Genomic DNA, 14,286 nt, shown 5'->3' with positions numbered 1-14,286 from the left:
TCCTGCAAAAGAAAATCTGGTGTAAAAAAGAAAAGTACTGCAACTTCCCCCTGTATGAGTAACATTACTTCACTGACTGCTTTTCTTTTGTCAATAAAAAGTAATTGACTTAAATGAGGCAGGTCTAGATTCAGGTTTCAGTCTGGTTTTTTAGGACTGTAGGCTATGCTGATTTATAATCAAAGGTTTGGCTTAATAGAGAGGAGTTGATCATAGTCCAACCTGAGCTGAATTCTGATTCCATCCACCTCATGCCTACATCCAGGAGCTATTTTGTGGTTTTACTTCAGTTGTTATTCTGTAATATTAACAATTGGATCGATGTTCTGCAGGTGGAGAGGCTTCTGTCAAGGAACCTACTTTAAAGGGCTGGTAAAGATGATGCTCTGAAGACAAGATTATGCTGTTAAAACCTCCCACCTAACAGACCAGCTATTCACCTAAGTAATCTCAACAGGAGGATGAAAACTGGTTGATATCCCCAGCTATGCTGCTCCATGGCTCTCCAGCTTTGCACTCCCACAGAATACCAGCCAAGCAGTGGTGAGCTATTTTCTTTTAGTTTGAGAAGAGCATGAGCAAGATTTGGTTCTAGTAAAACTGAGGATGCAGAGCATCCATTTGTTTCTATGACTACATCATTTCAAGCCTTTCTGTAGAAATCAGAGCTGGCAAAGTGAAATGTAATCATACCTTTTATTAGGGGATAATTAGCATATCTTGCATAATTATTTGAATAGCATTTAGAAAGGGAGAGAAATCATAAATGCCAGAGTGACAGAGTCTGCAGCTGTGGCAGTATGGAGACAGTGATTTGGGGCTGGAGAGAATGTACCCTTTAGTACTGTTTCAATATTATACCTTAGAATATCACTCTTTGTGGATTATTTTTTCCCAAGTGGAAATGTTACATTATTCTTAAGCTGGATGTGAATCTCAGTCTTGTAAGCCATTCTCAGATAAGCTCTTCATGCAAGTTAGCACACACTTACCCTCTTGCATAACACCCAGTGAAGTAATCAGCCTAAATTTCTTGCAAGACAGGCATTATTATCTTCTTTTATATAGTTGGGAGGATCACTAAGGCAACAGTAATAGAGGGTCATGGAGTACCTAGATAAATAGATGATACAAGCTTTGCTTTTCATATGTTAAATGAACATAAACATGCATATGGCGGAACTGCATAATGTGTATAACAAATTGCATGGTATTAGAAAATTACCCTTCCTAACAAAGATGAAAGTAAAAAGAATTACAGAGAACAGAAGACGTATGCACAAACTCCTATCTAAACACTGGTTTTACTTCTCTCCAAAATGATCTGCTTAAAAGTCCTTTTGCAAGCAGAATCTTATCCAAAGCTGAGATCGATTGTAAGAGCTCTCCAGCCTTTCACAATACCTCTAGTCTTGTAAGTTTAGCAGTTCTGTTAGAGGTCAGCTCCTGACCAGCTCCTTACTCACTGGTTGGACTGTCTCAATCACAAGAGATCTGGAGCGATCAAATGAACCTCCACAGCTTACCTCCCAAAGATGCTGTCCAAGAGGAACAGGAGTACCAAGGGTTGACTGTAGTGCTGGAAGCTTCTTTGACACGTAACAGCCAGATGGGAGATGCTGTTGAAGAGAGAGGCAGATGAAAATGATCCCATTTTCACGAAGCCTCTGCTGATGGAGTCCTAATACAAAGGAGGGTCAGGTGTGAAGGACATCTTAGTGGAGGAACAGCCAATCCAGTTTAATACCTGCAGTCCCTAAGAAGATTAAATAGTATTGTATAGATTTGGGTCTATCTCTGAAGCCAGTATCTTTGTCTACACGTTATTCACAATATGAGGACAGGTGATTATCTCCATTCCAAACCACCAGATGAAAGCACCAACTGTGAGACACGTGTCATTTTCATGGCTGCTACGGAAGAGAGCATCAGGGGTAAATCACACCGCTCCTCTGCATGCAGCACTGGTCCCTTAAACAAGACAACTTGCATGTAGCTTCATCTTCAGCCATGTCTATTTTGCAATGCCAGAGGGAGGTTTAAAACTCATTGTCTCCTGCAAAAATCCCTTAGCTCCTATAGCATGACCATGGAGGCAGAGGCACAGTGCAACGCCCTGTGCTGGCAGAGCAACCTGAGGATGGTGTCAGCAACCCTTTTGTACTGAGTGGAACTCATACGGTGCAGTTCTGCACAGGAAGAAATAACATTCCTGGCCAAAGACTTAATGGCTGTAAAAATCCAATCAGCAGATTGGTTAGAAAATGATGATTTGATAATTTTAAAGCAATTGAAGGAAGAGTTTTACCATGGAGTTTTAAGAACCCCCCCCATCACTATTCCCACACTTACAGCGTGGGGAGGAGGCCCATAAGCCAATGGGGATGCCTTCATACACTGTGCACAGCAGTCCTTATATCGTGCCGGTACTTTTCCACCACTATTGGCATGTAACTGTTTTTCTGTCCCTAGTCAGTGCATTATTACCGGCTTTTCCTGCTTTTCCTGACCGTTTTTCCCATTCCCCCCCACCTCGAGGCCGTATGTGGAGCCGCGGGCACAGCGCGGCCCGGCCCCTTCTCGCCTCGGCCGCGGCGTTCCGGGGGAGACGCTTTCCGTGACGGACCCATGGCGGCGGAAGCGGGCTGAGCCGCACCATTTCCCTTCCGCCGCCCGCCTCGCTCCCCGCTCCCCTCGGAACACCCCGGGCTGTCCCCGGGGAAGGCTGCGGGGAGAGGCGGCGCTGAGGGGGAGAAGGGAGGAAGGGAGGAAGGGCTGGCTCCGTGCTGGGCGCTCCTCTCGGCCCTGGGGTGCCGCTGCTGCTCGCGTTCCCCCATCGAGGCTCAAACGGCCGCGCTCGCCGCTTCCAGGCCTGTACAGCCGGTTGGTTATGCCTCGTGTGGTTCAGGAGCGGGTCTGTTGGCTTAATCTGAGCTAAATCCCACCTTTTGGTGGGCAAAAGGGTAATTGTGGCTTCCCCCACCTCCCCGAGGGAGAGCGTGAGATGCATCCCTCCGTAACTGCAGCTTCAGCAGTCATGTGTGGCCTTTTCTTCCTCCTCCGTGCAGGGGCTCGGAGTTCTCCGTGTGGGTAGCAGAGAGGAGCAGCTCATCATGCCGACCGTGGTGGTGATGGACGTGTCGCTCTCTATGACACGGCCGGTATCGGTGGAGGGCTCTGAAGAATACCAGAGGAAGCACCTGGCTGTCCATGGCCTCACCATGCTGTTCGAGCACATGGCAACCAACTACAAGCTGGAGTTCACGGCCTTGGTGGTGTTTTCATCCCTCTGGGAGCTGATGGTGCCCTTCACGAGAGATTACAACACGCTCCAGGTAGGGTGCCTGAAGCACGCAAGCAGCAAGCTGTCAACGTGAAAACAAAACAAAGCCCCATGCATGTTGCCAGATCATGGTGAAATTGAGTGATTTTAGGTTATCCTGCGCACGACTTCTTGTATCACAGTGGTTTACCCTTATTTCAACAATAGGTGAAATCAATGCATTTGAAACATTTTGCTACTTTTACTACTTTAGCTACTTTTCAGGTCACCACTGGAGTGTACCCAATTAAGTTAAAAGTGGGGATGGAGGAAAAGACTCCCTGATGAAGCTCTTAAAGTGGTTCTGTGACATTCCTGGTTTTGTGTGTAGATGTTGATTTGGTCTTGGTAACTGATGCAGCAGATGGGACCATTTAGAAAGGTTTTGAGTCAAGTGATTTGACTCAAGAGAGACAGTGCTTTTAACAGTATGTAGCAGTTGAAGCACGGTGAGAGTAAGTGATTTTAGGCCTCACAGATGTGATGGGAAGTTGAGAGGAAATGGGAAGGAGAAAGTCCAAGAGGGAAATTTCACATGAATACAGTAAGGCACTACAAGTAAAAATTATACATATGTGTCTGATCATCATGTATACTATCAGGATGAAATGACATGTTGCTGTCCCAAGGCACCGTGTTTTGGGTTTGTCTTTTCTGGAACATACAGACTTTAAAAGATATTCTCTGCTAAGTCTGCGTTTTGCAGATGAAGGCAGTACATTCTCTTTGTCTCTGTAAGAGTTGATTTGTGGAATTTCTGAAAGCCAGGAATCCAGCCAGGCTCCTCCAGCATGTTAGTTTTACATCTGTACCCTTCTTATGATGCTGTGTTATGTGTGAATTCTTCATTTTAAGGAGAAAAGCTGGTTTATGGTTATAGGAACAGGATGCAGATGTGAGTTTTGGATTCTGTTACTCTTTCTGCCAAAGAGTTTTTGTGAGACAAGCTCCTCGTGCTCTACTTCCTGAATAAAGTTACAGTTGTTCTGATACCTGGGAGGATTTTCTGAGCAGAATGTTTCATGTTGGGCATTGCTTCAGATTGTGAGTTTCCTGTCTCTTTGAGACATGCAAAGGATTTTTTTCTCTTAAATAACTGTTTTTATAATACTAATTCCTTCAAAATCAGCTGTCGTTGTCTCATGATATCCTTTCTTATTTCTTCTTTTTTTTCCCCTCTCTAATTTTGCAGGTCACACACAAGAACTTTGCATTGTGTAACAGTGCAGTTGTGTTGTAATGCAAAGCAAACATACAGACTTGCCACAGAAATGTGAATAACTTTCTAATTGATAACTTACCTAATTATGTTTCCTGGACCCTTCACGCAGCAATGACAGTGGTGTTTGTCTTTTCAGGAAGCCCTGAGTAACATGGATGATTATGACAAAACCTGTTTAGAGTCAGCGCTGCTGGGGGTTTGCAATATTGTCCAGCAGGAATGGGGTGCAGCAATTCCTTGCCAGGTACCACTGATTTCACTGTTCTTGGGATCTAGCTTATAGTTGGCGCTCCCTGTAAATCACAGATAGAAATGTAAATGTAATATGAAAACTTCAAATACTCTCAGGCACGCTGGTGCTATGGGAAGACAGAGAATTAGGATTTTGGATGTATCTGAACTATGAACAGAAGTGTGTCTTTATTAAAATACTCAGCAGCAAAAAACTGCTGCTGGATTGTGGAGTGGATTATAAAATCTGGCCCCAGAGTGATATTTTGCAGACTTGGCATTTGGTCTGGGTGTAATCTTCCATCCCAGGAGCCTCACTCAGTTTGGAAAGGGTATAGTCACGCATACAATAACCTTTCTGCTTTAGTACCTCACGGTTTCCAGAGCTTGTAACAGTTCCAGATCTCAAGCAAGAGCATGGGACTGCTGCTGAGTGTGTTTTGAACTGTCTTCTTTCCCAAATGAGTCATTTGACATGCATCTGCTCACACACTCCATTCATCCTTTGCAGCTGTCAGCCTTCTGAATTTACTTATAGCAGTGTCTGCTTTCAGCCCTCTGTTTGCTGAGACACTTAAGAGTCTGTTAGTCTTTCAGTTAGGATTTAAGGTCAGTAATTTTGCAGCTTAGTGAACTAGGAAGATGTCTCAAGCAATATTCTTTAAGGAGAAAAAGGATAGAGGTTTATTGCTAGGCAGTGCTTCATAATCTAACACGGATAAAAGTCACCTTGGAAAAGCAGACATTCAAAGCAAAGAACTAGAAAGATGGAAGAACCGAGCATAGATTAGACCTCAACAATTTGGCCTCTCATTTGTGTCATGGCTCATTTTACTGGAACTTCAGGTGATGGGGTGAGGAAAGGTGGTAGGGAATGTACTGTGCAGAGTCTTGTAAAAGAGAAAAACATCACTGGTGAGCAGCAGTTCAGATGGAAACTGAAAAGACTGCAAAAGAGACGGAAGATGAAGAGAGAATACAGATCTGAATGTAGCAGATGCGCATTGAGTTTCAATTGGATTTGATTTTCCTTACCTCTCAGCCAAAAATAATGCCTGCTGTTGCTGTGCAGTGCTGCAAGAGCAGTTATTTGACTGCTCTGTAGGTCTCTGCTGAGTGTAAATGGTTTCATTAATCAGTGTAACCTATTAGTGCAGGTTTCCAGGTTTCCACCAGGAGTGACTCTGGACATGCAACTGAATGGAAAAATGCACATTTTAGCTTTGATAGTTTTGTTGCAGAATGCGAGCATCCTGCAGCTGAATGTTTGCAAAGAATCAGGGTAATTAATACAACCTTTTGTATGGCTTCTGTGGCTTGCAGTGGAAGTTGAGTTGCCTTCCGGATTCTGTAAAAGAAACGGGTTTTATCTTCTATCTAACTGCTGAATTACAGCGAAGTGTATATTTGCCATGCACGTAGTTTAAATTGCAGTGGTTAATTTTTCAATTTCTCATTTATCTATCTGTTTCTGGAAACTTCTGCAATTCTTTCCCCATCTCTGTGGAGGAAATCCCACGTGAGCAGGGATTTTCAGTCTAGAGCTGCATGCTACTAGGAAGGCTGCTGGAATGTGTTGGTGTGTAGTTGCCCTCTGCAGATAGAAGTGTGTCTTTGCTTGGAATTGCTAATCCATCTTCTTTCATTCAAGGTTGTTCTTGTCACTGATGGCTGCCTGGGCATCGGCAGAGGCTCCCTGCGGCACTCACTAGCTACTCACAACCAGCGGAGTGAAAACAACCGCTTCCCACTGCCCTTCCCCTTCCCATCCAAGTTGTATGTCATGTGCATGGCAAATCTCGAAGAGGTGATGTCTTTAACACGTACCTTCTTCTTTGTTGCACTGGATAATTATTGGTCTTCTCTGAACTAATGATCAGGTCAGCACAAAACATACTTTGATGTTCTTGTGCTTGGTTTTAAAGTTTAGTTGATATTCCGGTGCTTAAGTGTTGGTTCTTTGGTGACATGTAATGGTAGTATCTTTTTTAAAGTTTCTTATTGCACTGTTATTACCTAGTGCATTTCCATTATTATAATGATCTTTATAAATCATGCCAGTTTCTCCCTGGGGAATATTATACAATTTGTATGTGTCTATATTATTACCTTTACTGCATTAATGACATTGAATGCTTTGGGGGGCTTTTCTTGAATAAATTACTTCTATTGCAAAGATGCTCAACACTTAAACCAACGATAGCTTTATGTAGAAGTGTGAGTGAGCAGAATTCTATAGTCACCAAGCCAGTGTTCAAACCAGCTCCCCTGAGTTTTGAAAGAAAGGTGACTGCTTTCTCTTCAGCTACTTTTAACTACCAGCATTAAGACTCTTCACATTTGTTAGAATTCTGGTGAATAAAACATGTTTAAAAAGAAGACTGAAGTTCCTTACATTAGGTTTTAGCAATAGTATTGCTTTTGACTTGGCCCCTATATTCTTCTGTCCCTCTCAGAAGGATTTCCTACTTGTGTGTGCAATAGATATTTCAGCTTCAAGGTCTCTCTCAAGGGTGATCTTCTTGATTAAGCTGGATTGAAGCACTGTTTACACATCAGAATAACTGGAAAAATGATTAAAATCTTTATCAGTGACAAGTTTAGGTGTTTTCACAATTCTGTAAGAACTTCTCAACAAGAATTTTATCTGCCTTCCCTCCTAAAAACTGTATTGTCCCAAAGGAGCTGGAAACTTATCATTACCAATAAAATCTTGTACTAGTTAAGGCATTCCTGTGTTCTTGAAGACTGAGCTGCTGGGATTTCTGGTTGCTTAACCTGCTTTCAAAGCAGAACATAATATGCTGAAGCAATGTATTAGGAGTTGGACGCTATGCTCCTTATGGGTCTCTTCCAACTCGAGATATTTGATGGTGATTTGTTGCTAGGCCACACGCTGTGTCTGATCTCATATAAATGCAACATAAGGAGCACATTTCCTGGGAAAGAGAGACCAAGAATATTGGTGTACTCAGAAGGGAGTGAGATGACACGAAGTCCTCAGAGCATCCAGTCAGATGGTTTTCTGCTGTGTCGTGTGCATTTTCTGACAATATTCTGGTTCATATAAAGAGAGTAAAAAGAAAACACAAAACGTTTCACTTTGGTTTCTTACAGCTTCAGAGCACGGATTCCTTGGACTGCCTGGAGCGGCTCATAGACTTGAACAATGGGGAAGGGCAGATTTTCACCATTGATGGGCCCCTTTGCCTGAAGAACGTGCAGTCGATGTTTGGGTTAGTAGACTTGTAGATAATACACCTTGGTGAAGGTTTCCAGTTAGTATCTGTAATGGAAAACAAATATAATAATAAATATGATGATATGAGGTATTTTAATTAACCTTTTAATTTATGATCTTCTTAACTGTATTTTCACCTTGACCTTCACTGGTTGGGGTCAATATTTATTATTTAATCCTTATGTAACCAAATTATGGCATCTGTTTATGGTTGGTAGATACAAGATACTAATTTCCACAGTTGCTGTTAGTTTGCCGTCCGTGTGATAATACGCTGCTTTGTTTTGTAGTTTAGCAATGCAAGAACTAGTGATTTAACTGTAGTTAAAAGATGAAAGTTTTGTGATACAAGTTAGTGTGCTTTAGACAAACTGTTTTCATTTGGTATGTCTTACTTTTTCCTTAATAACAACTGATCATGTTTTAGAAAGCTAATAGACGTGGCTTATACACCATTCCATGCTGTTCTCAAGTGTGGCCACTTAACATCTGATGTGCAAGTATTTCCCAGGCCAGAACCTTTCATTATAGATGAGGAAATAGACCCTGTTCCTAAAGCAATTAATACAGGTAATAAATCTTTGATTGCCTTTTTACTTAAATCCATTCAGTTTCTACTTTTCCTGTATAGTTACTGTTTCATTCACTTTTTCTCTTCAAGGATCAATTGCTGACTGTGTAATATTTTGGTATATGTGGCACCAGGGAACGAGAACATCATCCTATTTCAGCCATGTGTACCTGGTAAAAGGGCACAAGTAAAGGCTGAGATTTAGGAAATCTCTGTCTATAGGTTGTCCCTTGTCCTGACACTTCTTGCCAATACACAGCTGTGCAGGGAAATGCTTTATCAGCCCTCCCAGTAGTGGACACAGCAGATAGCCCATCCCTGTGACTTGCAGATGGTGAGGTGCACTTCTGGGAGAGAATACACTGAACTTCACTGCTTTGCCTTAATTCTTAAGTTTGAACTGTAGCATCAGAATTGCCCTCAGCTCTTCAGCAGTGCACGTGGCCACAGGCATTTTTGTTATTCTTTCCAGTCAGGTGCTGTGGCTCTTGAAAGGTTGGCATCCTCAGTCACAGCCCAATATGGCTAAATCAGCAAGGGATGTGATGGGAGTTCCTGCTGGCTTAGACCTATTTGGGACTTGCAAAGAGAGCAGCTTGGTTAGATCGTATGCCCAGGTGTCCTTTTGGATAGTTTCTTTTTTTTTTTGAGTTTCTGGCTCTTCTGGCAGTTTAATTTCCTGCATCTGTCCTGCGGACTTCCTTTTTTCCTGTGTTCATCAACAAAACGTGCACAGCTTGCATGTGAATAAGGACACAGTAGTGATAAAATCCTGCAAGGAAGGGAACTGCAACCCAGAACTCCCTGCCACCAACATTGCCTTGATTTGTTTGGGGCTTTTAAATCTGCAACAGCGAACAAAACCATTTCTCATCTGGGAGGTGATCATTTCTTATTTGTAGCTGCATAGTGTTTAAATAGGAATGAGTGTGTCTGTACCAAAATAGCAAAAGCAAACAAAAAGAGACACAATGTACCTTGATGAGGGAGATTTTATGTTACATTCAGTCCTAGAGTTCCTCTGATCATTCCAAAGATAGGAATTTGCATAAAGGAAATTTTGCTCAGTATGCAGTAAAATGCAGCCTATGGTGTGCTCAGCCCCTGAATTCCTCCATGGCTTTAATCAGGTGTTCATTATTCAGCTATGAGAAAAATCAATTGAATTGCTTTTGAGCCAGGTCCTTCACTTGGGCTGTCAAGGAGAAGGCTGTGCTCCTTAGTTCCAGCTGCAAAACGGGCTGGGTTTGGTTTAGTCCTTTGTTTTCTCTTATTTTGAATGCATAAAATGGCAGTGGATTGTCTGCAGTGTAAAAAACAATGTGCACAGTTCTGTATTTGCCTTGCAGCACAGCAGTATGAGTGTGATGAAAGTTATGTTCTCATTTTGAAGTGTCATGGTATTATGCAAGAACGTTTGTTAGACACCCTAGTCAAGGCTGGGGCTCTGTTGGGCTGCCTCTTGTCACTGCTTAGAAAACTTAGTGGTGGAAGAAGTGGTAATGTTAAATTGACTCTGAACACAGCCTTTTCCAAACCTGACTTAAACCTCTTGTCTCCCCACAGATCTAGAAATCGTTGGGTTTGTAGATATAGCTGACATTTCTAGCCCTCCTGTCTTGTCCAGACACTTGGTTCTGCCCATTGCACTTAACAGAGGTGAGCAAGTTCTGTATCTTTTAGCAAAACCTGCTTTAAGCTTCCCTTGTGGTGTCTGTGGTGGTGCCTGTGATTAGACTGGAAGCACAGGTCCTTTACTGTATCAGAATGGGAGATGCCTCTAAAGACATGTTTGTGCGGTTACATTAAAATGAAAACCTTGAACTCTCTGGAAATACTGTGTTCTTTAGAAATTTAATAGAGGGAACAATATCCTTATGGCATCATTATTAATAGAACATGCTACACTTAAAGCTAAATATAATCATGGGATATAAAATCTGTGGTGCAAGATGAATATTTAACACCTCAGAATGATGTGTTGTTGTGAAAAATCTGATCTTAATCGCAACCAGATTGCTCACTTGTTCTTAAGCATTAATTGCTGCTCACTGGGGCCAAGGATATTGTATCTACACAACTGACTGGTGTAGGCTTTGAGTATGGTTAAGCAGCACGTTACTGACTTGCAGCTACTTGAGTGCAGCAGCCTGTGGTAAAAAGGATTTCCTCATTTGTCATGGCCTTGGAGTAGAGCAAAGAGAAAGTGAGATTTCTCTTGATAAAGAAGAAAGCAAGCTCCAAATATGCTTTCATCTCTGTATAGGCCTTTCTCCTTTGAAGTTATCGACAGTTAAATCACAGCTGTATTCCAGCTGCTAAAACCAAGTCAGTTTCTCATTGTGGCTGCAAACTGCATAGGAGAGGCAAACTTGAAATTCAGGATGCTTTTGGTTCAGAGGCAGACGTGTGTTTGTTGCCAAACCCTTTGTGCTGTTTCATTTCACTTCTGATTTCTTCAAAGCTGAGGTTTTAGTTGCAGCTTTTTGGTAACTGTTTTGTGAGTAGGATGCAGGGCAATACTGATTTAACATTATAGTGCTGCTTTGCCCAAACAGCCCATTTAGGAGCTGGTTGTTCTACAAAAGTATTAATTAACTCCTGCATGGTAGAAAATACAGAGTGGTGTCATGGAAATGGAACTCATGTGTTTGAATTTATCCTCATGTTATCTCTTTGCTTGCTTTTATTCTTCCCCAGAAGGTGATGAGGTGGGACCTGGGATCACCGATGACACCGAAGATGAGAATTCAGCTAATCAGATTGCTGGGAAAATCCCCAACTTCTGTGTTTTATTACATGGCAGCCTGAAAGTGGAAGGCATGGTGGCTGTCGTCCAGTTGGGGTATGGACCTGGATGGCTGCCTGAGAAATCTCTTACTTTGCTCATTGATGCTTTAGGTGTAAATTATTTATATGTGTTCTGTCCAGAGCTCAGCACTGGTAGACAAAGCTGTGTGGTTTTAATTGCGGATATGTTTCTGCCAGTAGAAATTGCAAATAATGAGCCTCCACACAGTGGGAGGGCAGCAGATTTTAGGCAAAGAATTCAGCCTTTGGGATTTGCTCTTTTCAATAGGCCAGAGTGGTATGGAATGCTCTATTCACAAGCTGATAGTAAGAAGAAATCAAACCTCATGATGTCGCTCTTTGAACCTGGTCCTGAGCCCCTTCCATGGCTTGGGAAGATGGCACAGCTTGGACCCATTTCAGGTACTGGTCATGCTCATTTGAATAACTCTTACACATTGAGTGTTCTGAGAAGGATCTTGCCAAATCTTAGTTGTTAAGTCCATTTATTTTCTTTTTTCTACCAGATGCAAAAGAAAATCCTTATGGAGAGGATGACAATAAGAGCCCTTTCCCTTTGCAACCCAAGAACAAGCGCAGCTATGCACAGAATGTTACTGTGTGGATTAAACCAAGTGGCCTCCAGGTAATGAGATGAGTTTTGGACTTGACGCTTTGCTTTCATCAGCAGCAGCCATCTTACCAGCAAAGTGGAGTCTGTGTGTGTCTTGTCTGTTTAACGCAATTGCTTTATTGCTTTTCTTTCATTTTAATAAACTCTGCCTCTTTAAAATGTCATGATTAAAATGCAATCAGAAAGCATAACTTGTTTAATGAAACTGTGTCTCTAGTGTAGCATCTGGCTTAGTTTATTGGATTTAGTATAATGACCATTTGTTGGAGCCTTTGTGTGCTGCAGTCTTGTCAATGTCAGGGTCATTTATCAGTAAATAGTGGAGGGTTTCTTCTGCAGCTTCCCCAGCAGTTGCCAAGAGCTTTATGTATTTGTTTGTCTTTCCTGCAGACAGATGTACAGAAGATCCTGAGAAATGCAAGGAAACTCCCAGAAAAAACTCAGACCTTCTATAAAGTGAGTAACATTTCACGCTGCCCACCTTTGATCCAGCGTGGTAGTGGTGCATTTGACAGGGGAACACATACTGTACGTTTTGTGGAGGCTTGTTAGGGCTCTGTGAAAACCTACATGGTAAAGGAGACATCCTGTGTCTATTTTACAGACTAGTTAGGGTGAGACAAGGGAGTCTGATTTTCTTCCACCATGTTCTCTGCCAGGGTGGCAAAGACATGTCATGTTTACATGATCCTTGCTACTTCCATGGTGAGCTTTGCAGAGTTTATGCTGTTGTCCAGGCAGAAATAAACTGGGATCAGACAGAAATAGCAACACAATTGTGAGTGAAAATGTCTCCTGTATTGTTTCTGCAACTGAAGTGGAGAAAGACCAAATTCCAGGCACATGTGGCCACATTGTAATAATCCAGGATCTACGCTGTAGCTGGAGGAAACTGTTGTTCCTCCTGTAAGCTTAGTGCTGAAGCAGTTTGATATTGTAGCCCCAGAGACTTCAAGCATGAATAAGCACTGGTCAGTGTATAGTGAAGAAAAATCAATATAGATACATGTTGCTGGATACTGTAGTTGAAGGCAGCAGTCAGTGAAGCCTGAGCTGGAGGCCACCTCTGCTGGGACACAGCCAAAACAGGCAGGTACAACAGCACAAAAGGGAGAAGTGGAAATTTATAGGAAGGGATCAAGGGCAAACCAACTCTTCAGTTGTGCCACTACCATCTTCAGCCCTAAAGCACCTTCATCTCATGAGTGGCTCAGCAGTTTCCAGCAGCTGAATTGATCACTCTGGTTATTTTCCTCTCAAGTGAAGAAGCTTGCCTTTAAAATAAGAAGCAAGAAACCACTTTTTGTGGAGAGGCTCATAGTGGCTTTAAAAGGCATTTTCCTTCTTTGCAGGAACTGAATCGCTTACGAAAGGCAGCTCTGGCCTTTGGCTTTTTGGACCTCCTGAAAGGTGTGGCAGACATGCTGGAGCGGGAGTGCACTCTGCTTCCCGACACAGCTCACCCCGACGCAGCCTTTCAGCTCACCCATGCTGCTCAGCAGCTCAAAGTGGCAAGTACTGGAGCATCAGAATATGCTGCCTATGATCATAACATTGCTCCACTCCAGACAGACTTTTCCAGCAGCACCACTGAAAGAATGTAAAGTCTCCATTTTGGGAACTTCTATAGGTTAAGACTCAAGTGGCTCAGTTCTTCTTGCCCTGCTTACTTTCTAGGGCCTGTTTAATTACTGTCTGGAGAGCTTTCAAAATGGGGTCCCTGACCTGCATCAGTACTCTCTAAAGAAATATAGCTACTTTGGGGGGGCTTTAGTCAGACCTGGAAACAGTGGAAAGCATCCCAAAGTCAATTACTGTGTTGGATGATGGGTGGAAGCTACTCAGTACATGAGAGGAGAGAAAATGCCACCAGTCAGCAGACTGCTCATGGCTTTTGGCCTCCCTAAAATGCAGTTGCTACATAACTGAAATCACTGGTAGAAGTGTCCTAAAAGGCAGCTACTCTACTTCATACAGTGACTTGATTAGTCCAAAGAAAATGTGTGAGAATCACTGTGCAAGATCAAATGCAGCTAATTACAGGGTGTTGTCTCTGATTTTATGCCCGACTTGGAAGTCAGTCTGTACTGCCCTAATGAGAGTTATCATCACTTGCATGGCAGTGCTTATGCTTGTGAAAGTAACTGAAATCTTGTGAGACATGTTTTTTTATTGTGTAATATTAATAAAGAATAGTTCTTCATTAAAATTTGATTTGGATTATGTTCCATGTTCATAGCATCCAGGCTGTGTGGCCTAAAACATTGGCCTCTTT

General features: G+C 42.5%; 1 protein-coding gene across 2 annotated transcripts; it reads left to right on the top strand.

Moving 5' to 3' along the window:
• The first annotated feature begins 335 nt into the window (after window positions 1–335).
• Window positions 336–14,223, top strand: INTS14 (integrator complex subunit 14). 2 transcript variants are annotated; one of them, XM_062601752.1, is made up of 12 exons: window positions 336–543; window positions 3,069–3,335; window positions 4,681–4,788; window positions 6,427–6,582; window positions 7,893–8,011; window positions 8,444–8,586; window positions 10,154–10,246; window positions 11,288–11,432; window positions 11,667–11,800; window positions 11,905–12,023; window positions 12,402–12,467; window positions 13,364–14,223. In XM_062601752.1, the coding sequence occupies exons 2-12, from the start codon at window positions 3,114–3,116 to the stop codon at window positions 13,613–13,615; spliced, it is 1,557 nt and encodes a 518-aa protein (XP_062457736.1). In that variant the 5' UTR covers window positions 336–543; window positions 3,069–3,113; the 3' UTR covers window positions 13,616–14,223. The 2 variants fall into 2 exon arrangements, with proteins under 2 accessions (XP_062457736.1, XP_062457735.1); XM_062601751.1 differs by lacking the exon at window positions 336–543 and adding an exon at window positions 2,619–2,963.
• Window positions 14,224–14,286: the final 63 nt, after the last annotated feature.

This window comes from Pezoporus occidentalis, unplaced genomic scaffold (assembly GCF_034315485.1).
Source record: "Pezoporus occidentalis ecotype Australia unplaced genomic scaffold, CSIRO_AGI_Poc_V1 ctg72, whole genome shotgun sequence".
In the NCBI taxonomy this organism is placed as follows: Eukaryota; Metazoa; Chordata; class Aves; order Psittaciformes; family Psittacidae; genus Pezoporus; species Pezoporus occidentalis.
The sequence above is the reverse complement of the archived record's forward strand: the minus strand, read 5'-3'. Positions and strand labels throughout refer to the sequence as shown.

Bases quoted from the DNA above. Each gene is read 5' to 3' on its own strand.
- INTS14 (XM_062601752.1), top strand. From the start codon at position 3,114: ATGCCGACCGTGGTGGTGATGGACGTGTCGCTCTCTATGACACGGCCG. The intron at 4,789-6,426 runs GTACCACTGATT...CTTTCATTCAAG, and splicing joins GTGCAGCAATTCCTTGCCAG to GTTGTTCTTGTCACTGATGG. The intron at 10,247-11,287 runs GTGAGCAAGTTC...ATTCTTCCCCAG, and splicing joins GCCCATTGCACTTAACAGAG to AAGGTGATGAGGTGGGACCT.